This window comes from Heptranchias perlo, chromosome 3, assembly GCF_035084215.1.
Source record: "Heptranchias perlo isolate sHepPer1 chromosome 3, sHepPer1.hap1, whole genome shotgun sequence".
NCBI lineage: Eukaryota > Metazoa > Chordata > Chondrichthyes > Hexanchiformes > Hexanchidae > Heptranchias > Heptranchias perlo.
Window position 1 is genome coordinate 9,152,071 of NC_090327.1, and position 27,728 is coordinate 9,179,798.

At 44.1% G+C, this 27,728-nt stretch overlaps 1 protein-coding gene across 1 annotated transcript in view; it reads right to left on the reverse strand.

The window, feature by feature from the left end:
• The window catches only part of stk3 (serine/threonine kinase 3 (STE20 homolog, yeast)), a 459,951-nt gene that overhangs the window by 324,952 nt on the left and 107,271 nt on the right, over positions 1-27,728 (reverse strand). The window contains exons 5-6 of the mRNA XM_067978103.1: positions 9,374-9,538; positions 4,990-5,157 (exon numbers count right to left, since the gene is read on the reverse strand). Of these exons, the coding sequence (XP_067834204.1) occupies positions 4,990-5,157; positions 9,374-9,538 (333 nt within the window). The remainder of the gene's footprint in view (positions 1-4,989; positions 5,158-9,373; positions 9,539-27,728) is intronic.

Sequence of the window (27,728 nt, forward strand, 5' to 3'; positions counted from 1 at the left end):
TACACAATGCCTTTAGATTTGTCTTTTTAAGACTGCTAGTCATCTTAGTTTTATTTTGCACTGTGGCCCTATTTGTTTATCGCCCTTGTTTTCTCTGCCTTCCACTATTGCTTCTTCCCTTTCTGTCTTTTGTTTCTATCCTTGTTTCCCCCTCCTCTGGTTCCCATCCCCCTGCCATTCTAGTTTAAACCTTCCCCAACAGCACTAGCAAACACCCCCGTGAGCACATCGGTCCCGGTCCTGCTTGGGTGTAGCCCGTCCCGCTTGTACAGGTTCCACCTTCCCCAGAACCGGTCCCAATGTCCCAGGAATCTAAATCCCTCCCTCCTACACCATCCCTGCAGCCACGCATTCATCTGATCTATTCTCCTGTTCCTATACTCACGACCAAGTGTCACTGGTAGTAATCCTGAGATCACTACCTTTGAGGTCTTCCTTTTAATTTATCTCCTAACTCCTTAAATTCACCTTGCAGGGCCTCATCCCTTTTTTTAACCTATGTCGTTGGTACCGATATGGACCACAACTACTGGCTGTTCACCCTCCCCCTCCAGAATGTCCTGCAGCCACTCCGTGACATCCTTGACCCTAGCACCAGGGAGGCAACATACCATCCTGGAGTCACGTTTGCGGCCACAGAAACGCCTATCTGTTCCCCTTACAATTGAATCCCGTCAATATAGCCCAGCCACTCTTATTCCTCCCCTCCTGTGCAGCAGAGCCACACGAGGTGCCACGAACTTGGCTCTTGCTGCTTTCCCCTGATAAGCCATCTCCCCCAACAGTAACCAAAGCGGTATATCTGTTTGAGAGGGAGATGGCCCCAGGGAACTCGTGCTATACCTGCCTAGTCCTTTTACTCTGCCTGGCGGTCACCCATTTCTTTTCTGCCTGCGTAATCTTTACCTGCGGTGTGACCACCTCACTGAACGTGCTATTCACGATAATCTCAGCATCGCGGATGCTCCACAGTGAATTCACCCACAGCTCCAGCTCCGGCTCCGAAATGCGGTTAGCCAGTAGCTGCAGCTGGACACGCTTCCTGCACACATGGTCGCCAGGGACACCTGTAGTGTCCATGACTTCCCACATAGTGCAGGAGGAGCATATCACGGGTGCGAGCTCTGCTGCCATAACTTGCCTTAGATTTACACTGCGTTCATCTCTCAGACTCTCTTCCCGCTCTCGGAACTCTCCTTTTACACTGCGCTCACCTCTCGGAACTCTCCTTTTAAACTGAGCTCACCTCTCGGACTCTCCTTTTACACTGCGCTCACCTCTCGGACTCTCCTCCTGCTCTCGGACTCTCCTTTTACACAGCGCTCACTTCTCGGACTCTCCTTTTACACTGCGCCACGATACTTCTGCAGCTGTCCATCTGCTGAATCGCTCCCTCACCTCCACCTTTGTTGCCCCTGTCCCTGGTAAAACTCTTACTCTCTCCCATCCTGGTTGTTGCCCCTGTTACGGATCCCACCTTCGCTCCCTTAAGTCAAAGGCTCAGAAACTAACATAGATGGTGCACATCTCGTTCAGCCATTCATAGCCAGATCTGGCTGGACCACATCAAGCACTATCTGACCCTGTCCTCCTCTTCCAAAATTGACACCAGCCCTTCAGGTGCTTTGTCACATCCCTGCCTTACCTTTGCCCACCAAGCCAAGGTTCCTCCCTTCCATTGCCCTGTACTCACATCTTCTTCTAGTTTCTCTCCTACCTTCCCTCATGCCCTCTCCAAACTCATCTTGTCCATGAAACCCACCTCCTGTTCTCTTGACTCATTTCCTCTAAACTGCTGGCAACCCAACCTTCCTTCCTGTCCCCCATGCTAGCTGACATTGTAAACGGTTCCCTCTCTTCAGGAACTGTTACCCTTCCTTTCAATTCTGCAGTCATCACCCCTTCTACAAAAAACCTACCCATGACCCCCTCTTTCCTTGCAAACTACCGCCCCATCTCCAAACTCCCTTTCCTCTCAAGTCCTTGAATGCATGGTCGCCTCCAAGTCCTTTCCCATCTTTCACGTAACTCCATGTTTGAACCTTTCCGATCAGGTTTCCACTCTGCCACATCACTGAAATGGCCCTTATCAAAGTCACAAATTCCATCCTTATGTAACTGACTGTGGTGCACTTTCCCTCCCCATCCTTCTCGATCTCTCTGCAGACTTTGACACGGTCAACCATGCCTCTCCTCCGTTATCCAGCTAAGTGGTACCGCCCTCACCTGGTTTCAATCGTACCTATCCAGTCATAGCCAGAGAGTCTCCAGGAATGGCTTCTCTTCCCATCCCCACACCATTACCTCTGAAGTCCCCCAAGGATCTATCCTTGGTCCTCTCCTATTTCTCATCGACATACTGCCGCTCAGTGACATCATCCTTGGACATGAGGCTCTATTTTAGCACCCGCGATCGGGTGCGTTCCTGGCGGGGGGGGGGCTACGAAAATCGGGGATTCCCGGGGCGGGTCGGGAGCCCAGCTCCAACCCGCCCCATTTCCGGGTTCCCCACTGACGCGCTGACATGCGCGTGAGCCCCCAACATGTGGGACTTCCGCCGGCAATTAAAGCCGCCGGGGTGCCACTTAAGGTATTTATTTTGGTATTTCAGGTCGTTTACAGACCGGATTAATGTGGTATTTTAGGAGTGTTGGGATTTTACAAACAACTGGGACTGTTTCCCGTACTGGGGGAAACACTCCCAGTTCAAATAGACATGTTGCAGCCATCAGCCTGTGCCAGCTGCAAAGGTCCATTTGACAGGTGGGAGGGGAGACCCTCATTCATTGCAGGAGGCCACTCTGTCACTTTGGACAAAGTTTGGCCTCCACCACCCTCCTCCTAACAACTAAATTCACCAACCTGCACACTTACCCCGGTGTCCAGACACATGTACCTACCTTGCGGACCCCCTCAGATGTACATCTTCCGGATGGGGGCTGCCATAGCTGCAGTCATGACCTCCTCGGAGGGCGAACAGCATCACCAGCCTTGCCGGCCACGCCATCTACCTCTGTCTTGTGGAGCTCCACAACACAGTGCTGTGACGCATCCACCTGCACAGCAGGAGGGAGGGCAACAGCAGAGAGATGCGTCGCAGAGGGCACTACCCTCGCCACAGGGTCCACAGACCGAGGCTCAACTTCCTGTACCTCTCTGAGCAGCAGTGCACATGGAGGCTCAGAGTCACTCGACATATAGTCGTGGACATCTGCAGCCTCCTTCATGCCGAGCTGCTCCCAGCTGGCCCGAGCACCATCTTCTTACCTGTCGGTGTCAAAGTCACCACTGCCCTCAACAACGTCTCCTCCGCATCCTTCCAGGGTGCCACCGGGGACATCGCCGACGTCTCTCGGTCGTCTGCACAAAAGAGTCCTGCAAATACACCTACACCCACTCTGCAGTGACACAATGGGTGGCACCAGGTGTGGGTCTTCATTGTGATCCTCAGGAAAGGGCATTATTGCACATACCAGACAAGATTCGCAAAGACGTGACAGTAGTGGTGCCACTATAATATGTGATGTGAGTTGATCAGAAATTAAATATTAGTAAAAACCATGACAAACCCTCAAACACCCTTGTGCATCCCCTTCATGCTCACGACACGTTTGCATAATGCTGCCTACTGCACATATGTGATGCATGCCCTGTGGCTGCCGCACAGGTAGTGTCAGGTTGAGTGAGGCTGACTGTGAAAGAGATGCATGAGAGGGTGAGTATGAGATAGAGCCATGAGATTGTATGAGGATTGGGTTGAGTGGTAGTGACGGGATGAGTACTGGCGAGATGAGTAAGTGCAGGTAAGATGAGGATGAGGTTTAAGTGGGTGTGAGGGGTGATGTAACAGAGTACTGTTGGCAGTGCAGAAGGAGATGTGGGGTGGGGGCAGTGATGTGGCAGATGGAGTGTAGGGGAATGAGTAAGTGTACTCACTTTGGCTGACCTACTTAGGTCATTGCAGCGCCTCCTGCACTGTATGCAGGTACGCGATATGTTGGTGGTGCAGGTGACCTCCTCTGCCACCTCGAGCCAGGCCTTCTTAGTGGCAGAGGCAGGCCGCTTCCTCCCGCCCGCCGGGGGGAAGATCTCTGTCCTTCCCCTCCTCTTCACCCCATCCAATGATACCTGGAGTGAGGCATCATTAAACCTGGGAGCAGCCTTCCCCCTGGGCTGCTCCATGCTGTAATTTTTCCTATTTCTTGCAGCATCAGTCAGTGGAGGACTGCCCCTTTAAATAGAGCTCCTCCAGCTGACAGACCTTACTGCGCATGCGCAGTCCGCCCGCTGCGCAGCTCAGCAGCGGGGAACCCGGAACAAGAGGTAAGTGGATCCAATCAGCCTGCGATTGCGCGCGGGGCAGACTGATTTCACCGGGCGCGTTACCCACGCGCCCAATCGCCCCCCGCCGCGAACCCGTTGCCATGGTAATATCGGGCCCATGATGTCAGGTTCCATCTATACGTTGACAATATCCAGCTCTACCTCAACACCACCTTTCTCGACCCCTGCACTGCCTGTGTTGTCAGCCTGCTTGTCCGACATCCAGTCCTAGACGAGCCGCAATTTACTCCATATCAAAAATTGGGAAGACCAAAACCACTGTTTTTGGCCCTCACCACAAACTCCATTTCCTTATCAATGATTCCATTCCCCTCAACAACCATTGTCTCAGGCTGAACCAGACTGTTCACAACCAGGTATCCTATTTGACCATGAACTGAACTTCCGACTAATATCTTCTTCCAGATAACATGTAAACATCAACAGTAGCAGTTGTGATTCCAATACTGATTGCCTCACTTCTAAAAGCAGATTTGAGATTTTAATGTACACTATGTAAATTTCCTTCACAAAATAGGATTATATCTGGTTTCCATATAATGTTTCATTCTTAAAACCACTACTTCAAATATGTATTACAGAACAGATATCGCCCCTAATTACATTTATAATTCCCACAATTAATCTTTTAATGCTGCCACTTACCCTCATTGGATGGATGTCTGCATAGGGTGGTTTGCCTTCTGCCATTTCAATTGCTGTGATTCCCAAAGACCAGATGTCTGCAACACAATTGTAGCCAATTTCTTGAATCACTTCTGGCGCCATCCAAAAAGGCGTTCCTATCACAGTGTTTCGTTTCGCCATTGTGTCCTGCAAGTTGCATCACATTTACAGTTTGATTACTAATCAACAAAGTACTTAAAAATTTCATTGCATTTTTAAACATTTTCTTTCCTGCAGCAAATCCTGACTACTGTTGGACAAATTATCTTTTCTAACATGCAGAAGTAAAGTAATTAAAAATAAAAATACTGCACTATCGAGACCACATAATATGAAACTTGGCTTTCTCTTTCAAATGTACACACAAATCATTTTATTATATGTTGCTAAGGAAAATATCAAATAATTTTATCACTTTGAAATTCCGCGAGAGTCTGCTGCTGCAACTTTGGTGGGAGACTGACAGAACTCCTTGGGAGAAAGTGGAAATTATTATTCCCACTGCTCCCCCTGGGCTTCAGCCAGTGTCCCACTGGAGTCAAGGGGAGGAGATCATTGGAATTTCAGCCCCATATGTTTCTTGTTCAGATGAGCCAATAAACACTGCAGCTAATAGAGACCGAATTGCTACAGAAAAAACAAATAATTCAATTTTTTTTAAAAGCACATATATCTCAGAACTCCCATCACTTTGCCTAGAGTGGGCATGGTGCTAATTTGTAACAATAGTGATGTTAATGCCATGAAGGGAAGAACATCAGGGCTACTGATCGACAGTGTATGAATGAGTCAAGTTCAGTTTTTATTAAATGCTGTTCTATGATTTTTACTGGTGCTTTAAGATTGTTCAGTGAAAACTGTAAAAGAGTGTCATAAGAACATAAGAACATAAGAAATAGGAGCAGGAGTAGGCCAATCGGCCCCTCGAGCCTGCTCCGCCATTCAATAAGATCATGGCTGAGCTGATCCCAACCACAAATCTAAAGAACACAAGAAGTAGGAGCAGGACCCGGCCACTCAGCCCCTGGGCCCTCTCCTCCACCCACAGGGCATTGACCGATCCGAACTCAGCTTCATGTCCAATTTCCTGCCCGCTCCCCATAACCCCTAATTCCCTTTACTTCTAGAAAACTGTCTATTTCTGTTTTAAATTTATTCAATGATGTAGCTTCCACAGCTTCCTGGGGCAGCAAATTCCACAGACCAACTACCCTTTGAGTGAAGAAGTTTCTCCTCATCTCAGTTTTGAAAGAGCAGCCCCTTATTCTAAGATTATGCCCCCTAGTTCTAGTTTCACCCATCCTTGGGAACATCCTTACCGCATCCACCCGATCAAGCCCCTTCACAATCTTATATGTTTCAATAAGATCGCCTCTCATTCTTCTGAACTCCAATGAGTAGAGTCCCAATCTACTCAACCTCTCCTCATATGTCCACCCCCTCATCCCCGGGATTAACCGAGTGAACCTTCTTTGTACTGCCTCGAGAGCAAGTATGTCTTTTCTTAAGTGTGGACACCAAAACTGTATGCAGTATTCCAGGTGCGGTCTCACCAATACCTTATATAACTGCAGCAATACCTCCCTGTTTTTATATTCTATCCCCCTAGCAATAGTTTACATATATATTCCTCTACCTATGCATTTAATTTTTATCCCTTACCCATGCAAAATTTACCAGTGGAGTTAGGCATCTTATTTAGTAGTAATGGACCAGGAGAGTGGGGTGTAGTGTCACTGGCATGCCCTTTTGCTTTGGGAGTACTGGGACTGGCCCTGGACTTTGGCAGAACTTGGGTGGGAGTTCTGGCATCTTCTGTTTTTAAAAGTGTCCATTTTAAAAAGATCCTTGTTTCATAACACATGGACTTAAACATCCCTCCAATTGTACACCAGAGCAATATGCTCCAAGAGTTCTGGTGCCTAGCCTTGTTCACATTAACACCTCAATTTTACCTCTACTTCTCTGATTATGACAATATAGTCAGAAAGAAATTTAGACTGCTACAGTATATTACTGATCATTATGCCAGCTTCCTGAAACATGCACTTTGGGCTCACATCTTTCTGATTGCTTCCCAGTTCAATTGCCTTGCTTATTACGTCTATCACAAAATTCAGAATGGATCTATCAAAAAAAATACAAAACACATAATAGGCACAACAGACCAAGTGGGATGCATTATCCATGGGGATGTAACCAGGCATCGCCAAATATAGCACTTTAGGATGCATGGGGCCCACTGTGGAAGTGACATGTGTGGATTCAGGAGATGCACCGCGGCTAATTATTCTGATTGCATACATTCCTTTATGCATTTTTCACTCTCTTTATTTTTCATGTTTGTTGTAGAATCAAGTAAATACAAGGAAAAAATATGTAGTCTCCTGGCAAACATCAACCTACAGTTCTGAGAAAACTATTCAGCATGTTATTTTATAACAGCCATGAACAAATTGGGGAAATTTGTCTGACAGAAGATGTAATTTTGACTGCTCCCATAGGACATGCAACTTATATTTGGACCCCGTTCTGCAATCAGGATACTCCTGCTCCTTCATTAATAGTATGTACATTGCCACCAGTACAGTCCTGTCATCACCTGCCTGTTCTCCCTTCAATAATCATCTGCTTCCAATTGTAATTCATACAAGGAATTAGCTTCATCTGTATGTCCCCATGTAGGTGCATAAAGACAATTCAGGTGCACAGTATCTGTAATTTACAGGCTGCAAGTATTTATATTATGTACTGATGAAATCTGAATTCATGGTTGAAGTGTAATATATTAATACTGATTTATAGCTTTTTGTATTGTTAGGTACTAAAAAAGTTTAAGAAATTTTAAAAATATATACATAAAAACTTGGACAATTTCAGCAGGACCCCCAACGGGTGTTTCTGATTCACTGAATGCAACCTTTATTTCATTTTTTGTGCTTACGGTGGAAGATGTTACTGTAATTCTGCAATTTTCTCCCCCATCTCTCCCATGCCCTCTCAGAGATCATCTCTTCCACTAGAGCCACCCCCTGCTCCCTTTGCCCTTCCCCTCAACTCTTGACCACTTAACATCTCCTCTTGTTACTCGTGCTAGCTGATATTAATGACTCCACCCCCTTCCCTTAGGCACTGCTTCTCTGCTGTTTAAAGCCACTGTTAATAACCCCTCCTCGAAAACTGATCCTGGATACATCTGCCCTCTCCAACTACAGCCAGATTTCTAACTTCACGTTCCTCTCCAAAGTCATTGAACGTGATGTCACCTCCCAGTTTTGTGCCCATCTCTTCTAAAACTTCCTGTTCAAGTCCCTCTAATTAGGCTTCCGCCCATCTCACAACACCAAGACAACTCTGGCCAAAGTCACAAATGAAATCCTCTGTGATTGTGTTCATGATGTGTTCTCTCTCACCATTGCAGAATTTAATACTATGCCATCTTCCCTCATCACTTCTCATTTCTACAGCTCTATAGAACTGACCCTGCAGGAATCCAATCCTATTTATCTGAATGTAGCCAAAGCATTTCCAGTAATGGCTTCTTTCCTGTCCCTGCACCATCACCTCTGGAGTCCCCCAAGAATCTATCCTCCAGCCTCTCCTCTTGCTCACCTGCACTCTACCGCTCAGTGACATCATCCGTAGGCACAGGGTTAGCTTCTATGTGTATACTGATGGTACCCAGCTCGACCTCTCTACTTCTCTTGTCCCCACAACTACCGGTCAGACTGCCTGCCCAACATCAAGTCTCCTCCAACTGGCCATCGGATTACTGAAGCAATAGTTTTTCCCCTCTGCCATTTTCTTTACAAAGCAGATCAGTCGGCATCTGTAAAAAGACAAGACAAGATTATGATATTTCGGGTGTGTATCCTTCATTAGGCCTACAGTTCTAATGAAGGGTACACACTTGAAATGTAATAACCTGACTTTTCTCTTAGACACTGAATGACTTGCTCTGTATTTCCAGCATTTTCTATTTTTATTTCAGGTTTTCTTTTTTACTTTAGATAAATTGGAGCTGGTTCAGAGAAGAGTAAAAGGTGACTGGCCTTTCAGCTCTGAGATTGTGGTTTGAATCCAGCCAAAACCATAGAGATGAAAGTTTACGGTCTGTGAAAGACATTTGGATACTGTCAGCCCAGCTCCTAGCAGGTAGGGAGACACTGCATAAAATTGTCCCTAATTCTATTCTTATGGCAATCTTGATGAGAGGGGCCACAGTGGAGCAGTAAGAGTTCCTCTCGAGGCTGGGAATGAATCACATTGTTGGTATAGAGCGAAGGAAGTTTTACTCTGTATCAAACCATGCCCTACCCGAAAAACAGCAACTATTTAAGTTTAATCTTTACTGGTTACTTACTGTCAGCTGACCTGCAACACCAAAATCAGCAAGCTTTGCATGCCCCTCTGTATTCAGTAGGATATTTCCAGCTTTGATGTCTCGGTGGATTTTTCTCATGAAGTGTAGATATTCCAGCCCTTTCAAAGTGGATTTAAGAATTGTTGCTATTTCATCTTCTATTAACTACAATCAGAACATATCACATGCTAAATGTTAGATCACAGCATTAAAATTCATAATTTCAATGCTATTTTAACATATTTAATACACAAGTGCAAATATTTAAATCCCCCACTACTCTAACTTTAGTTACTTCTATTTTAATGAAACAAACATTGCCTATTTCTGGCACCAGCATCATGTACTTTTTTCCATATTACCTTCTAAGGAACTTGAAAATATATTTCTCATGGGGCACACTAACATTCAGTGCCATATTGCAGAGATACATGCAGATTTGAGTGCCACTCCACTTGGTTACTGACCAGAGGCCCATCAACTGAAGAAGTTGCAAGCAAATGCTGTGGAGACTTCTAGTGGGGTAGAGGTGGGAGGGAGAGGAACAAAAAAAATCAGTTACTGGAGTCATCCATGGGTGTTCCCACCACCTCCTAGCAGCTGGGTAAAGGGGGCATTGGTGGTGGCCTGGCAGCAGGCTGTGTGCACTTCATAGGCATCAAACCCAGGAGGACAAAGAATGACATTTTAAAAAAATAATCCCATGAAATAAAAGGCTAAAAAATGCATCTATCATTTACAAGATTTCAAATGTAATTCGTAAGTAGTTCTTTTAATAACTTGCAGCAGCATTTGACATAGTCATTAAACCCTTACGAACAACAAAGAGCAAAGCTCTCTTGCAACCAAGGGCTGAACTGCAACAATTAAATATATATTTAATCTTTATAAACTGCAAAGAGAAAGAAAGGATGCAACAAGGGGGTCAAGTGCAATGCTGCAATTTTTACTCTTTAAATTGTATAAGAATGTCAGTCTGGATGTGCCAATTGTCAAGACAACCTTATTTAACAGACTTATAAAGAGGGACTAAATTGAGATGACTGATGCTTATTTCATTTTGGACTGGATCTGAATGCTAGATCAAAGAAGCAAGACCATGTTGAGATATACAACTTCATTCTTTGCCAATGACATACCCATAGAAATAAGTTGGGGGACTATTTATTTGAATCACTGGCAATGTGGTAGCACCAATGTTGATAATAAAACTGTTCTTCCCAGTAAAATGTCTGGAGCATGAATCAGAATGAATCTGTCAAGTAAACAAACCAACACCTTTTTCTCCTCAAAAATGACTAAACTGCACATACAATAGAACATAAGTATCAGTGCAGCATTTTTTTAAAACTCCACTCAAGAAATGTCCACACCCACACAAAACACATTTGTGTACTGCATCTGCTCCACTCATTCTCCGTGTGCAAGTTAAAAAAAACACCGCCCACTCACTCTCGAGTTCAACCAAAAGGCAACTAAACGCAAGGGACCACAGCTACCATTTGTTGTTTGATGTGGTAATCACACAATACCAAGTTGCAATAACTGGAATGCACAACACGACAGGAAGCCAAAAATATAGGAGACAAAAAAAATTGATCTTTCAGATTCATGGTAAGATACAACAATAACAAACTCCACATGTAACCAGATCACTGGAATCATAAGGAGCACAGCCCAGCCTAATCATTTGCAAAACTCAAAGAACCACAAGAATATAACTATATTGTTTTCTTTCACTGAAATAAAAATTGTCATTTAAATTATTCAAGTCGACAGGTCACAATTTGAATGGCCATCTTAAATTTTCATGTCTGCAACTTGATGACTGTCCTAATCATGGTAATGCAGCTCTGTGTCCTGTACAACACTATGACATTCACATAAAATAACTCTCATGAATAACGCGTAACAGGCAATTTACAAAATGCATTGTGCTTTTGAGAAATACAATATGTAAAAATGTGTCAAAAATGCATAAGTTAATGAAAAGTCTGTTAAAGTAGGTATGGAGCCATATTGATGTATATGCATATATTTCACATGTTGCTTTCCCATGGTTTGCTTACCATTAACAAACTTACTAAATTACTGAAGTAATTCTGCTGAGCAATTGTATAATAGCAATAGCTTAGCAGTAATTAAGACAAAATGCAGCATTTTCTTGTGTACCTGAAACTGAATCGACATATAATAAAGATTTTTTAAATAATTCTTTTGAAACTAAATATTCTTAAACACATTCATCAACTAAGAAAATTCAGTGTAAGACCAGTGCTTGTGCTTAAGTAAATTAGGGCCAGACTAGATTAGTCTTCTCCGTATGAAGCGGAACCCATCGCAAACAACAGGATCAGATTACCAAATTATCATAGCAACAAGCATTAATAACCATGCCACACAGTATTAATGTGGAATTGGCAAAGCAATTGACTTAACAAAATAAAGGAAACTTCCTTTAATCAAGAATAAATCAATTTCTGCAATACAGCATCAAAAAATCAAGGGCTGATAACGTTATTATGAACATCTGTACAACATTCCTGCTTTAACATGTTAAATCACGCATAGCAAAAATGAAAGTAGAGGAAACTACTGACAGGGAATATCACTTCAGATTCCTTCACTAAAGTGAATTTCATCTGTCCCAAAACAAAGCTTCAATTTTAATCAAACAGATTATTTAAAGCAGGTGAAAGCTTTCAACCTTTTGCAATTACAATAAGAAACTGTAAAAGAAAAGTTGGTTTAAGAAGATTTACAACTGTAGCTTGTGTTTTTAACTGCTATGCATCTTGTGTTTTAACTGACAAGAATTTTAACAAACTGATCAAAAAAATCAGGTCCCAATTACCAAATATATGATGCAGTAATTGGGAGACAAGAACTTTAAATAACTACCATAAGAATTCAGTATTTTAGGCGCATGTGAATTCAATCAAAATGCATATACATGGTGCAATGCACTTCCGCATGGCACCCAAAGTGGTACGTAACAAGTCATCACTCGGATTTGCACATATCAGGTTCCCCAGATGACCTGGCATACATCAGGAGATGAGAAGCACAAGCAATGGGCTTCCCCAAAGTAGGATTGCTACCTACCCAGTTTTCAATCAGACAATTCAGTTTTTAGTCCTGAAATTTCCAAAATATATACGGATAGGAGAAAAATCTGAAAAATACTGAAACACAGAGGAGCACATCCGCGCCTAATCATTTGAAAAGCTTGAAAAACCATAAGAATGTAACTATATTATGAACACAGAGGCCAATGATGAAATATATGACCGTGAATTATAATAATAAACAAAACCATGAAAAAAGCTTTTCCAAAATATAAAAACCCAGAAGGACAGATGTAAAAAATAATACATTCTATGGTCATAAATTTGAAAGTACCTATTCAAAACACATACAGAAAACTAAGGTTGCCATGAAATCACACATACAGACAGAAACAGACTGGAGTTATACTACCCCTCAGTTCAGGTGCATTTGTCACACTCTCTGCTGGCTTCCTGGATATGTGCATGTCACTAATGCCAGCGTGGTAAAACACATTTGAACGTTAATGTTCATAATAAAAAGTGTAAAGTGGGGTGGAAAAAATATCCAAAAGACAAAATAAAAGCACATTTAACATAGAAAAACATCCCAAGGAACTTCGCAGAAGCATAAAGGAAAGATGGACACTGAGGCAGAGAAGGAGATGTTAAGAAGGGTGATGAAAAACTTGGTCAAAGGAAGAATGGTTGTAAGCTGGAGGAGTTTACAGAGATAGGAACGGGAAAGCCCATGGAGGGATTTAAACATGTGCAGTTGGTGGGTCTGACCAGAAGCACAATAGAAATGCTACAAGAAGTGATAACTTAATTTTAAAAGACTCGTAATTTTAAGTCATAATAAATTATTGGTCTCATTCCCCTCTCTTCTGCTCTTTTAATTTCCTTTATGCTGCTATTATACTAGCATTATAACAACTGCATTAGTCTCCTTGCCACATTTATTTTTCTATTTTTCCAAAGAAAGGATTTGGGGAAAAAAGTTACTATAAATGTGTTTTAAAGCATAGTATATTTATGCAACTTAACAAAGGGGTGAGATAGTAGGTAGTAAAGATGCTAATGAGCTAGCTTTGATATGGTTTCTTCACAGACTGTAAATAAACAATTAATTAGTCTGTCTTGGCAATCGAAAAGCACCTCACACCTGCTGTATTGGGAAGGCTTTGATCCCTTTTTCTATCTGTGAACAGCAAGAGATAAAACATAGAAACAGGTTGCTGTGCAGGCAGTTACGTTTTTGGGATCAGATGGCAGTGAAGCAATGAGGAGCCAAAAAGGCTGAAAGATACAGGGCAGGGGGAGTTAGAAATCAGTTTGTTTAAGTAATACATGACTCAATAATGTGAGGAAGTGTTGTAATATAAATAATGAATTTGCGTGAAGAAAAGTTGTACTGATTGGACTAAGTGAACCTGATCGTAACTGTTGCTCTGTATGTTCACTAGCTGTAAAGTGGCTTAGTGATTTGTATCTAGCCTCTTCTCACCAAATGTTTTTTCAGACCTTCTTTGGAGAACTTGAATAAGTGTGAAAAGCACAAATATTCAGTCAAGGTTATAAGGTGATACTTGTTATGAAATATCACAGGTGAGCAATAGTCTCACCTCTGTCTCTTTGCTAAGTGTCTCTTTTTAATCTCAGTCTCTGAGACAAGCCAAGTCTACTTGTATTCCTAAATCTCCTTCAACATTATTCTTAGATACTTCAGCGCTAGTCTCAGAGTTCATAGGTCTACTTTTCTTCCTGTGTGTGATACTTTATATTTCTCAATATTAACTTTCGTCCACCACTAACCTACCGACATACATATTTTGATTTATTCATTTTGTAGATCTGTAGCTGCCTCTGCAAATTTAACTACCCCTCCCTAATTTGGTATCATATGCAAACTTAGCCAGTTTGCATTAAGCTTCTGAATCCATATCATTAATGTAGGAGTTCCAACACTAATCTGGTCTTTGAAGTGTTTGATTAGGTATATCTCAACCATTTTATGCAGCAGCTACTGATCTGAGATCAGTATCTGCAAGTTGCAATTCACAGTTGGCAGACCTAAATCCGACTAGCACCAAGGTGCATTAACAAAGTGCAACACATATGCTTTGACACATGCAGATCTCACTCCACTAGGGTTGCCAGTTTCAGGTATTCCTGGAGGTCCAATCACGCAGCATCCAATCACACGACCTCTGCCCAAAGTTTGCAAATGTTATTGCATTATTGCCCCACAGCTTTTAATGCTACCTCGACAAGCAGATGATGCATACAGTTTGTAAATTTAATCTTTGTTTCTGATTTCAAAACTCAGACGTTGATTACGCACGAGAGTAAATACTTTGGGTCTAGCATCTGAGATAATGGGCTTGATGTTAGCAGGGCTGCGGGTTCGCGGCAGGGTGGGCTATTGGGCGCGTGGGTAACGCGCCCGGTGAAATTAGTCTGCCCCCCGCGTGATCGCAGCCTAATTGGATCCACTTACCTTTTGTTCCGGGTTCCCCACTGCTGATCTGCGCGTCGGGCGGGCTGCGCATGCGCAGTGAGCTCTGTCAGCTGGAGGAGCTCTATTTAAAGGGGCAGTCCTCCACTGACAGATGCCGCAACAAATAGCAAAAATTACAGCATGGAGCAGCCCAGGGGGAAAGCTGCTCCCAGTTTAATGATGCCTCACTCCAGGTATCATTGGATGGGGTGAGGAGGAGGGGGAGGACAGAGATCTTCCCCATGGCGGGCGGGAGGAAGCAGCCTGCCTCTGCCACCAGAAAGGCCTGGCTCGAGGTGGCAGAGGAGGTCACCAGCACCACCAACATATCGCCCACCTGCATACAGTGCAGGAGGCGCTCCAATGACCTCAGTAGGTCAGCCAAAGTGAGTACACTTACTCATTCCCCTACACTCCATCTGCCACATCACCGCCCTCACCCCACATCTCCTTCTGCACTGCCAACACTACTTTGTCACATCACCCCTCATACCCACTCAAACCTCATCCTCATCTTACCTGCACTTACTCACCTCGCCAGTACTCATCCCGCCACTACCACTCAACCCAATCCTCATACAATCTCATGGCTCTATCTCATACTCACCCTCTCGTGCATCTCTTTCACAGTCAGCCTCACTCAACCTGCCTCTACCTGTGCTGCAGCCACAGGGCATGCATCACATATGTGCAGTAGGAAGCGTAAGGCCAACGTGTCGTGAGCATGAAGGGGATGCACAAGGGTGTTTGAGGGTTTGTCATGGTTTTTACTTATATTTAATTTCTGACCAACTCACATCATATATTATATTGGCACCACTGCTGCCACGTCTTTGCGAATCTTGTCTGGTTTGTGCAATAATGCCCATTCCTGAGGATCACTATGAAGACCCACACCTGATGCCACCCATTGTGTCACTGCAGAGTGGGTGTAGGTGTATTTGCAGGGCTCTGTTGTGCAGACGACTGAGAGACGTCTGCGATGTCCCAGGTGGCACCCTGGAAGGATGCGGAGGAGAAGTTGTTGAGGGCAGTGGTGACTTTGACACCGACAGGTAAGAAGATGGTGCTCGGGACAACCGGGAGCAGCTCGGCATGAAGGAGGCTGCAGAAGTCCACGACTACATGTCGAGTGACTCTGAGCCTCCGTGTGCACTGCTGCTCAGAGAGGTCCAGGAAGCTGAGCCTCAGTCTGTGGGCCCTGTGGCGAGGGTAGTGCCCTCTGCGACGCATCTCTCTCTGCAGTTGCCCTCCCTCCTGCTGTACAGGTGGATGTATCACAGCTCTCTGTTGTGGAGCTCCACGTGTCAGAGGTGGACGGCGAGGCTGGTGAGGCTGGTGATGCTGTTCGCCCTCCGAGGAGGTCATGACTGCAGCTACGGCGGCCCCCATCTGGAAGATGTACATCTGAGGGGGTCCGCAAGGTAGGTACATGTCTCTGGACCCCGGGGTAAGTGTGCAAGTGAATTTTCTTGTCAGGAGGAGGGTGGTGGAGGCCAAACTTTGTCCCAAGTGACAGAGTGGCCTCCTGCAATGAGTGAGGGTCTCCCCCCCAACCTGTCAAATGGACCTTTGCAGCTGCCACAGGCTGACAGCTGCAACACGTCCATTTCAACTGGGAGTGTTTCCCACAGTATGGGAAACAGTCCCAGTTGTCAATGAAATTCCACCCCTCCTCACATATTCACTTAATCAGGTCTGTTAATGACCTGAAATACCAAGGTAAATACTGTTAAGTGGAACCGCGCTGGCTTTAATTGCCTGCGGGATTCCCACATACGGGGGCTGCGCGCGCACGTCGGCGAGTCTGTGGGGAACCCGGAAGTGGGCGGGTTGGAGCCGGGCTCCAAACCCGCTCCGGGATTCCCCGATTTTCGGAGCCCCCCCCCGGCCAGGAACGCACCCGATAGAGGGTGCTAAAATGAAGCCCAATAAAATTGTCTTTTAAAATCAGATAAACAGTGTTGTCAGTTAATCAGGCTGTGCAATTTCAATGCTATGCTTAATTTATTTCCTGATATTTAGAGCAGGATTAACATTCTTGACCTTTTTTTTAAAACTGTTAAGTGGCCATCGAACCACTTGAGAAGTGCAAAATGAGTGTTATTGCAGGTGAGTCCTGATTGGCCAGATTTCTGCTGGTAAGGCTGAAGAAATCCTATAGCGTCGGCCAAACTCACCCAGCAGAAACTGAAGTTAGCATTTGTATTAGTTACCATTAAAATAAAAGTGGAAAGATTAACATCCTGATTTCTAAAAATGAAAAATATTCCAGTAAATTGCCAGTCAAATTTCAATGGAATGGCACTGTCAAAGATTTTGGGGGTTTTCTCTCCCACACCGACCTCTCACGGATGCAATCACTGCATCAGAAGAGGGTTCAGGAGGAAGACTGTCATCTTTATCATTCTGCTATCACAGCACTAAGAACAACAGTCTGACTTTTCCTAACTGCCTGCTAATTTGCCCACTGAAGCCATTTGCCATCCCTTGAAGAAAACCGTTTCGTCCTTTTTTCCCCTGGACAGGAGTAAATTTAAATAATTCTCTACAATTTTGAAATTCTCTTTCTTGAAATGTAACATTTTGCTATGATATTATAAGTATATTCAGTGGATTTTTTGGTATGCAAGGCTTTAACTAACAACTTATTCTCTGTTAAATGAAAAAAAACTCACTAATTCACCTGACATATATAGAATCATAGAATCATAGAAGTTTACAACATGGAAACAGGCCCTTCGGCCCAACATGTCCATGTCGCCCAGTTTATACCACTAAGCTAGTCCCAATTGCCTGCACTTGGCCCATATCCCTCTATACCCATCTTACCCATGTAACTGTCCAAATGCTTTTTAAAAGACAAAATTGTACCCGCCTCTACTACTGCCTCTGGCAGCTCGTTCCAGACACTCACCACCCTTTGAGTGAAAAAATTGCCCCTCTGGACCCTTTTGTATCTCTCCCCTCTCACCTTAAATCTATGCCCCCTCGTTATAGACTCCCCTACCTTTGGGAAAAGATTTTGACTATCTACCTTATCTATGCCCCTCATTATTTTATAGACTTCTATAAGATCACCCCTAAACCTCCTACTCTCCAGGGAAAAAAAGTCTTGTATAGTGTGAAGTCTGTGTGCAATAAATAAGACTGAATATGCTTTATCCACCATAATTACAACAGATTACCAGAGTGATATTCTATTTTAGTCAATACTGGTTGTTACATATTTGGTGAAGTTGCCAGTACAATCAATAAATTAATATATACTTGCTGCACTGGTCAAGTGCTTGGGCCGGAATTTGCTGGAGCGGCGTGCCTGGTTAGTTAGACATTTTCCTGCACCCTTCAGCTCAAAATTAATTGCCCTGTAAGTTGCTGGAAGTGTGAGCTGAAAACGGGCGTTACAAGGGCAACGGGGCATCCGGGAGCTTAGTGAGCAATGGGGCCAGCAGCCTATCTAGAATCATAGAAAATTTACGGCACAGAAGGAGGCTATTCGGCCCATCGTGTCCGTGCCAGCTGAGAAACGAGCCACCCAGCCTAATCCCATTTTCCCGCATTTGGTCCACAGCCCTGCAGGTCACGGCTCTTCAGTTGCACATCCAGGTATTTTTTAAATGAGTTGAGGGTTTCTGCCTCTACCATCCTCTCAGACAGTGAGTTCCAGACCCCCACCACCATACGGGTGAAAAAAGTTTTCCTAATTTCTGCTCTAATCCTTCTGCCAATCACTTTAAATCTATACCCCCTGGTTATTGAGCCCTCCACTAAGGGAAATAGGTCCTTCCTATCCACTCTATCTAGGCCCCTCATAATTTTGTACACCTTAAGCAAACCACCCCTCAGCCTCCTCTGTCCAAGGAAAACAACCCCAGCCTATCCAATCTGTCATCATAGCTAAAATTCTCCAGTCCTGGTAACAGCCTCGTAAATCTCCTCTCTAGTGCAATTACATCCTTCCTGTAATGTGGTGACCAGAACTGTGCGCAGTACTCAAGCTGTGACCTAACTAGTGTTTTATACAGTTCCAGCATAACATCCCTGCTTTTATATTCTATGCCTTGGCTAATAAAGGAAAGCATTCCATATGCCTTCTTAACCACCTTATCTACCTATCCTGCTACCTTCAGGGATCTGTGGACATGCAATCCAAGGTCCCTCACTTCCTCTACACCTCTCAGTATCCTCCCATTTATTGTATATTCCCTTGCCTTGTTTGACCTCCCTAAATGCATTATCTCACACTTCTCCGGATTGAACTCCATTTGCCACTTTTCTGCCCATCTGACCGTCCATTGATATCTTCCTGCAGTCTGCAGCTTTCCTCCTCACTATCAACCACATTCTTCATGTCATCCGCAAATTTCTTAATCATGCCTCCTACGTTTAAGTCCAAATCGTTAATGTATACCGAGCCCTGCGACACCCCTCTGGAAACAGCCTTCCAGTCACAAAAACACCCATCAACTATTACCCTTTGCTTCCTGCCACTGAGCCAATTTTGGATCCAATTTGCCACATTCCCTTGGACCCCATGGGCCTTTACTTTTTTCACCAATCCGCCATGTGGGACCTTGTCAAAAGCCTTGCTAAAATCCATGTAGACTACATGAATTGCACTACCCTCATCGATCCTCCTTGTCACCGCCTCGAAAAATTCAATCAAGTTGGTCAGACACGACCTACCCTTAACAAATCCATGCTGACTGTCCTTGATTAGTCCGTGCCTTTCTAAGTGACAGTTTATCCTGTCCCTCAAAGAGATTTAAGGATTGAAAAATAAACAGAGGAAGGACCGAGAAGGAAGGTGAATTAGAGTGAGCGAATTCAATGTCAAATCAGGTACAGTAAGAGAAATAAAGAGGGGAAAGAAAGACTGGATAAGAGAGAGAGAGAAAAAAGAAAGAGACAAAGGAAAAGTAATAAAACAAATGTAAAAATTTAATATTTAACATTTTTTAAATCTCCAACAATTCACTACCTGAAAGAATGAAACTCCAATTTACATTGCTCATTTCCTGGGCCAGAGAGATTAATTGGCAGTCATTAATAATTAACATGTTGTTAAAAGGATACTTACACTATTAATTACTAGAATAAAAACAGAAAATGCTGGAGAAGCTCAGCAAGTCAGGCAGCATCTGTGGAGAAAGAAACAGAGTTAATGCTTCAGGTCGAAGACTTTTCATCAAAACTGGAAGATGCTAAAAGATTTAAAGTTTTTGAGCAAGTACAGAGCCAGGGAAAGAGGGGGAGGGAGAAGAGGGGAGGAAAGAACAAAAGGGAAGGTCTCTGATAGAGTGGCGGGCACAAGTGATTAAATGACAAAAGGGATGATGATGCAAGGCAAGGAAGGTGGCAATGGGACATGTTAAGAAACAAAAGATTGATCAGTAGTCGCTGTAAATGGCAGCAGCAGAACTATTACCAGCACTAGCTGACCGAAAAAATGGGAGCAGTGGTTATGATCTGCATTACGAGCGCAGGCGATGCAACACCTGCCCCTTCACCTCCTCCCTTCCCACTTGTAAACAATTTTACAACACCAAGTTATAGTCCAGCAATTTTATTTGAAATTCACAAGTCATTCACAGCATTCACCTGAGGAAGGAGGAAGCCTCCGAAAGCTTGTGAATTTCAAATAAAATTGCTGGACTATAACTTGGTGTTGTAAAATTGTTTACAATTGTCAACCCCAGTCCATCACCGGCATCTCCACATCATGGCTCCCTTCCCACTGTCCAGGGACCCAAACACTCCTTCCAGGTGAAACAGCGGTTTACTTGTACTTCTTTCAATTTAGTATACTGCACACAATGCGGTCTCCTCTACATTGGGGAGACCAAACGCAGACTGGATGCTCGCTTTGCTGAACACTTCCGCTCTGTCCATGAGCGTGACCCTGACCTGCCAGTCGCTTGCCATTTTAATCCCCCTCCCCACTCCTAATCTGACCTCTCAATCCTCGGCCTCTTACACATTTACCTGACGAAGGAGGAAGCCTCCGAAAGCTTGTGAATTTAAAATAAAATTGCTGGACTATAACTTAGTGTTGTAAAATTGTTTACAATTGTCAACCCCAGTCCATCACCGGCATCTCCACATCATGTTCCAATGAAGCTCAACATAAGCTCAAGGAACAGCACCTCGTCTTTCGTTTAGGCACTTTACAACCTTCCAGATTCAACACTGATTTCAGTAACTTCAGATCATAACTACTGCTCCCATTTTTTCGGTCAGCTAGTGCTGGTAATAGTTCTGCTGCTGCCATTTACAGCTGCTACTGATCAATCTTTTGTTTCTTAACATGTCCCATTACCACCTTCCTTGCCTTGCACCATCATCCCTTTTGTCATTTAATCACTCATGCCCTCCACCCTATGAGACCCCTTCCCTTTTGTTCTTTCCTCCCCTCTCCTCACTCCTCCGCTCGCCCCCCCCGCCCCTCCCCTCCCCGCCCGCCCCTCCCCTCCTCCCCCCGCCCCCCCCTCCCCTCCCCTCCCCTCCCTCCCTCCCCCGCCCCTCCCCCCCCCGCCCCCCCCGCCCCTCCCCCCCGCCCCCCCCCTCCTCCCCTCCCCTCCCCTCCCCCCCCGCCCCTCCCTCCCTCCCCCGCCCCTCCCCCCCGCCCCCCCGTCCCTCCCCCCCCGCCCCGCCCCGCCCCTCCCCGCCCCTCCCCGCCCCTCCCCTCCTTGGCTCTGTACTTGCTCAAAAACTTTAACTCTTTTAACATCATCTAGTTCTGAGGAAGGGTCATCGACCTGAAACATTAACTCTGTTTCTTTCTCCACAGTTGCTGCCTGACTTGCTGAGCTTCTCCAGCATTTTCTGTTTTTATTCCAGAATCTGCAGTATTTTGCTTCTATTAATTACTAGACTTAGCTTTGTGGTGAATTTAATGGGCAATTAAGGTGCAAATGCTGCAACTTCATGAAACTCATGGGGAGGTTATGGGCGATCTGCCGTTTTCAGGAACAGCTGATTAGCTGCAAGCAGCAACACCCCAGATTACGCGCATGAGCGAACTGCCCATACAACAAACTTTTCTCCTGGGTTGCCATCAGCAGCATCCAGGAAATGAATAGCCAATTCCCGGAGACTCCCGAGCAAAGCAGGAGGGTTGGCAACCCTCCCTCCACGGTAATTAATTTTTAATGTTAGAAAGCAGTGAAAGGAATGTTTGTTTTATTCTAACATTAAAAACATTCCACACTAAGCTAAAATCTACCAGGCACTATTAAAATGTGGCTTTAGGCCTCACTTGATTTGTACTGATATTGGAGCAAATTCCTAAGAACATAAAGTCTATAGTGATAAAAGGTCAACAAGGTCCCCTTGATCCAAAATCTATACCTGATTGAAGAATAATCAATCGTGGACTTCCCTCCCACACCACATGTTGATCTCTACTTTAAGGGACACTAAGTTCCTACAGTGAAAAAAAAATTATATTTACTCTTGGGATGTGTGACGTTCTGGTACCGCTGCATTTATTGACCATCCCCAGTTGCCCTGAGAGCATTAAGAGTCAACCATGTAGTGTAGGACTGGAGTCACATGTAGACCAGACTAGGTAGGGGTGGCAGGTTACCTTCACTGAAGGACATAGTGAATCAGTTGGGTTTTTATGACAATCCAGCGACTTTCATGGTTATTTTATCTGGTGCCAGCCTACAAATTACCACATTCACTGAAATGAATTTCCCAATTTGCCATGCTGGAATTTGAACTGCCAGTCCACTACCATAACCAGTGGGCTACCATGTCCATCAACTATAAACAAGCAATGTTATTAATATTTCTATAATCTTCAATTCCCATTCTCAACAAGTTATTGATCAAGATACTTTTTAAAGGTGTGAATTGACCCGAATCAACCACCTTCCTAGCAGATCTGATCATTTAGGGTAAAAAGTATTTTCTAATCAATAACCTTTCTCAAGGCTTGTGAATTTTGTACTTAGTCCTTCATCCCAAATTTATTTTCCATGTCAAATAGCTTACTTATTTCAATGAATTAAAGACTTTAAAGAGGCAGGAGATGCCTCTTGAAGACCCCACTCCCAAGTACTGTCACTTTTCATATCGATGCATACCTGAAGCCACTTTGCAAGAATTTAAAACTGCGGTGTAACTACAACTTAAATAAATCTTTTTTTTTACATTTGTTAACAGGATGTTGGCAACACTGTCAAGGCTGCATTTATTATCTATTCCTAACCCTGAACAACTGGGTCACTTCCTAGACCACTTCAGAGCACAATAAAGAATCAACTACTTAGATAGACTTGAGTCATAAGTGCATCAGATTAGGTTCGATCACAGAGCAGATTCCCTTAATGAACCAGTTGGGTTTTTAAACAACATTCAGGTTTCATGATCCTTCACAGAGAGTTGTCGAGTACACTGCAAGCATTTAAATGGGATCTAGATGAGTTCCTGTGTGTGGCCAACATAACCTCACGTAGAATGCAGATGTCTATTAGGTGGCTGGGTCTCCCAGTCACTGTAGTTTGGAACTGGTTTGATTGCCTTCGGAGGGGTGGGGGGGGGGGGGTCAGAGAGGAGCTCCCTCCCGAGTTTTTTTGCTAAATTTGCCGAAGGTTTTTTTCTGTTTTTTGCCTCCCCAGGAGATTGCATAGCTGATGGGTGGGATGGACAGATGGGGTTGATCATGTGTACCATGCCAACAAGACAAGCATGATAGAGCAGTTGGGTTTCTATCCTGTCCTTCATTTTCATATGTTTGTAATCTTGGCGCATTATTCAACCCTGAGCTCAGTTTCCAACACCATATCCTCTCCATCACAAAGACTGCCTACTTCCAACTCCTTAAGATCGCCTGCTTCAGCCCCATCTCAACCTATCTGCTGCTGAAACCCACAACCAATGCCTTTGTCATCTCCAGACTCTACAATTCTAATGCTTTCCAAGCCAGCTCCCTTCCTCCAACCTCCATGAACCAGCTCATCCAAAGCTCTGTTGCCCATATCGTAACACACAAGTCCCACTCACCCATCACCCCTGTCCTCGCTGACCTATGTTGGCTTCCAGACCACCAATGCCTCAAATTTAAAATACTCATCTTTGTGTTTAAATCCATTCATGGCCTTGCACCTTCCTATCTCTGAAACGTACTCCAGCCTACTACCATTCCTCTGACTTTAGCCTCTTGTGCATCCCCCCCTTCACCCCACATTTCAACCATGCCTTCAGCTGCACGGGCCCCACACTCTGGAATTCCCTCCCTAAAACTTCCACCTTCCCATGTCCCTCTCCTCCTTTAAGATCCTTGGTAAAACCCACCTCCTCAACTAAGCTTTTGGTCAGCAATCCTAATAGCTCCTTCTTTGGCTCAGTACTCATTTTTTCCTTACTCCTCTGAAGCATCTTGGAATATTTTTTCTACATTAAAGGCTCTATATAAATGCAAGTTGTTAATGTTGGAGTCTGTTACTGAAATGTGAAATTAGATGTAGTGGGGGAAACTAGGAGCGATCTGGTTGACTGGTGGGGAGCATTAAAATCTGAGGGAGAAAAGAAGAGAAAGCCCCAAAAAGCTTAGTGGTGATGAGTAGGAAAAAGGTTTATGGGATCAAATCCCAGCAGGATGGAGTCAAGTTGTGATGCAAAGAGGACAGATAGAAAAGCTGTGGAGGAAAGTGAAAACATTAGGATGCGATATGCTGTGATGGGATTAAACAGTGTTATGTGCTGTTGTGACAATAAAAAATAGAAATAAATGATAAGGGATGGTTGGAAATAAAGTGATGGGGAAGGTTTGGAGACAAACAGTTATGAGGCCTTGTAATCAAATTGAGATAAATAATTACAAGAGAAACAAGTACTGCAACAGGAAGGAGGCACTGTAGAATTAGTTACTTTTTAAAAATTTAAAAACAAGTTGCAGGAATAGATCATTGTCAAAAAAGAGTGGCTGCCTTTGAAATTTAACAAACATTCAAAGGAAAATGTATTCGTTCATGGGACGTGGGCGTCGCTGGCAAGGCCAGCATTTATTGCCCATCCTTAATTGCCCTCGAGACGGTGGTGGTGAGCCGCCTTCTTGAACTGCTGCAGTCCGTATGGTGAAGGTTCTCCCACAGTGCTGTTAGGTAGGAAGTTCCAGGATTTTGACCCAGCGACGATGAAGGAACGGCAATATATTTCTAAGTCGGGATGGTGTGTGACTTGGAGGGGAACGTGCAGGCGGTGTTTTTCCCATGTGTCTGCTGCCCTTGTCCTTTTAGGTGGTAGAGGTCATAGGTTTGGGAGGTGCTGTCGAAGAAGCATTGGCGAGTTGCTGCAGTGCATCCTGTGGATGGTACACACAGCAGCCACGGTGCGCCGATGGTGAAGGGAGTGAATGTTTAGGGTGGTGAATGGGGTGCCAATCAAGCGGGCTGCTTTGTTCTGAATGGTGTCGAGCTTCTTGAGTGTTCTTGGGGCTGCACTCATCCAGGCAAGTGGAGAGTATTCCATCACACTCCTGACTTGTGCCTTGTAGATGGTGGAAAGGCTTTAGGGAGTCAGGAGGTGAGTCACTCACCGCAAAATACCCAGCCTCTGACCTGCTCTTGTAGCCACAGTATTTATATGGCTGGTCCAATTAAGTTTCTGGTCAATGGTAACCCCCAGGATGTTGATGGTGGGGGATTCTGCGATGGTAATGCCGTTGAATGTCAAGGGGAGGTGATTAGACTCTCTCTTGGAAGCAGCTGGAAGAGCATTAACTGCTTTAATGGTTGGAGAGGCACCATGGGCAAGAGGTGGCAATGTCCACTTTTGAAACGTTAAAAAAAAAGTTAAGATGAGGAGACCATGCAACAAGGGGTGAGAGGGCAAGAACCGAACAAACAGTAACAGGCCCAGCTGCAGGTAAAGAAATAATGGAGTGAGAATAGAGCACTTGTAGCCAAGAGCATTTCTAAAAAAAAATTTTAAAAGATTGCAGGGGTAGAACTATCATGGCCACTTTTGAATTAGGCAAAAAAAGGAGACTACACCATAATGACAGTAGCCACTTTTGAGATTTCAAAAAAACATGTTGAGAGGAGGTGGAAGAGGGGTCACTCTGGGGAGAGGCAGCAGCACCCACTTTCAAAAAATGAAAAGCATAGAAATTCTCCAAGTGGCCAGGGGAGCAGGAAATACCCAACAGTCAGGTTCACTCAGGCGACAAGCAGCAAAGGATAAAAACTGAAAGTGCATTTCGCACGTTGCTGATGGGAGACCCGCTGTAGCACTGGTAGAGGTGGAGAAGATCTTAAACCAGACCAGCCCCAAACATCTTGAAAGATTTTGTACTAAAGACACCAGATTAGACCAAGGGCTTTAGCATGTCAGTTTCTGCGGCTATTTCAGAGAGAGGCCACAATTGGATGCTCTCCCTCTGTCCAATGAACTAGGGCATTTGCTACCATGACCCGAGGGGCCAATGTCATCCTTCCCTGCTGGTCCATGAGCTCAGTGGAGACAGTAGTGACAAGAAGGAAATGCTGCTGGGAATCTGGGCCCCGCCAGCATTAACATGTGGCAGGTAACGAGCGGCAATCAGCAGCCTTCCCGTTAGGGGTCAGGGAGGGAAGATACTTTAGCTCAGGGCAGGGAGATGAAGGTAGGCTTTGCCACCCTGTTTTCTGTCACTATCCAGCCCAATTTGCTGCAGTTTCCTAAACACATTTGATTGGATGGGATCATTTTGCTATACAGATCACATAAACTCATCTGAAAAAGACATCAAGAGATGACAAAGATTTGTAAACATCGAATACAATTTCTGCTAAAAAAAATTAAACATTCTTCAGAATGCTGAATTGGAGAGAAAACATTGTTCAAACAAATAGGTTACTTTCAAAGGCTGAAAATGTCAACTCCAGACCAAAGCAAATATTAGATAAGTTACTCTAACATGTTGGACTTTATTAAATCACTATTTCTGAACTTGGCTGCATTCCGGTGTGCGGTCTCCTTGATACTATACATCCATTTCAGACAGGTTCCAGGAATAAAATTTTAAAAAGTATCCAGAGAATTTGTTTTTATGAGAGCAACGGTATTCTAAGCCTTACAAACTCATTCAGGTAACGGTCAGATTGCATTGCTACACTTGCTGAGTTTTGACAGTAGAAATGGACCACCTTAACATTTTTCTTTCACATTGTAATGTCTCCAGTAAATATTTATTTGTAGTCATGCCAAAAATAAATTAACAGTTAATTGAATTTTTTGCAGAGCAACTCAACTGGATCTTATGTTTATGTACTTTAAGTGGTTCGTCAATCACAAAACTAAATTTCCCCGTACATTTGCTGCAAATATCTAAACCATTTCTCGACTGCATTTATGTCATTTAACATGGGGCATTCAGGCAATAGAGTGATGGTAAACTGATTCACTAAAAAAGCACACTGCATTTGCAAAATACAGAAAAGAAATCAGATGCCTCCGATTTTCAGAAGTCAACAATTCATCTTTAATACGGTTCAGAGTAACTTCCCTATCAGAGCATGCAAAATACAACAAGAGCAAGGAAAACACTATTAACTCCATGTTACAATTTGGCTTAAAGATCTTAAATAAGGCCATAAAGATGAAACCACATTAGTACTTTGATACTTCAATACACTGCAGCAGAATAATAGAAAGTACATTTGTGCCCGAATCCCCCCATTGAGTTTCAAACCCAGCCTTATAGTTAGAGGCAAAGCAGCGCAAAAGCTCATCACTTCTTTACAGGCTACATACTCCCAAAGAGATTTTGAAACCAGCACAACAGCAGCTCAGCATGACCCTGTTTTTGCTTTTT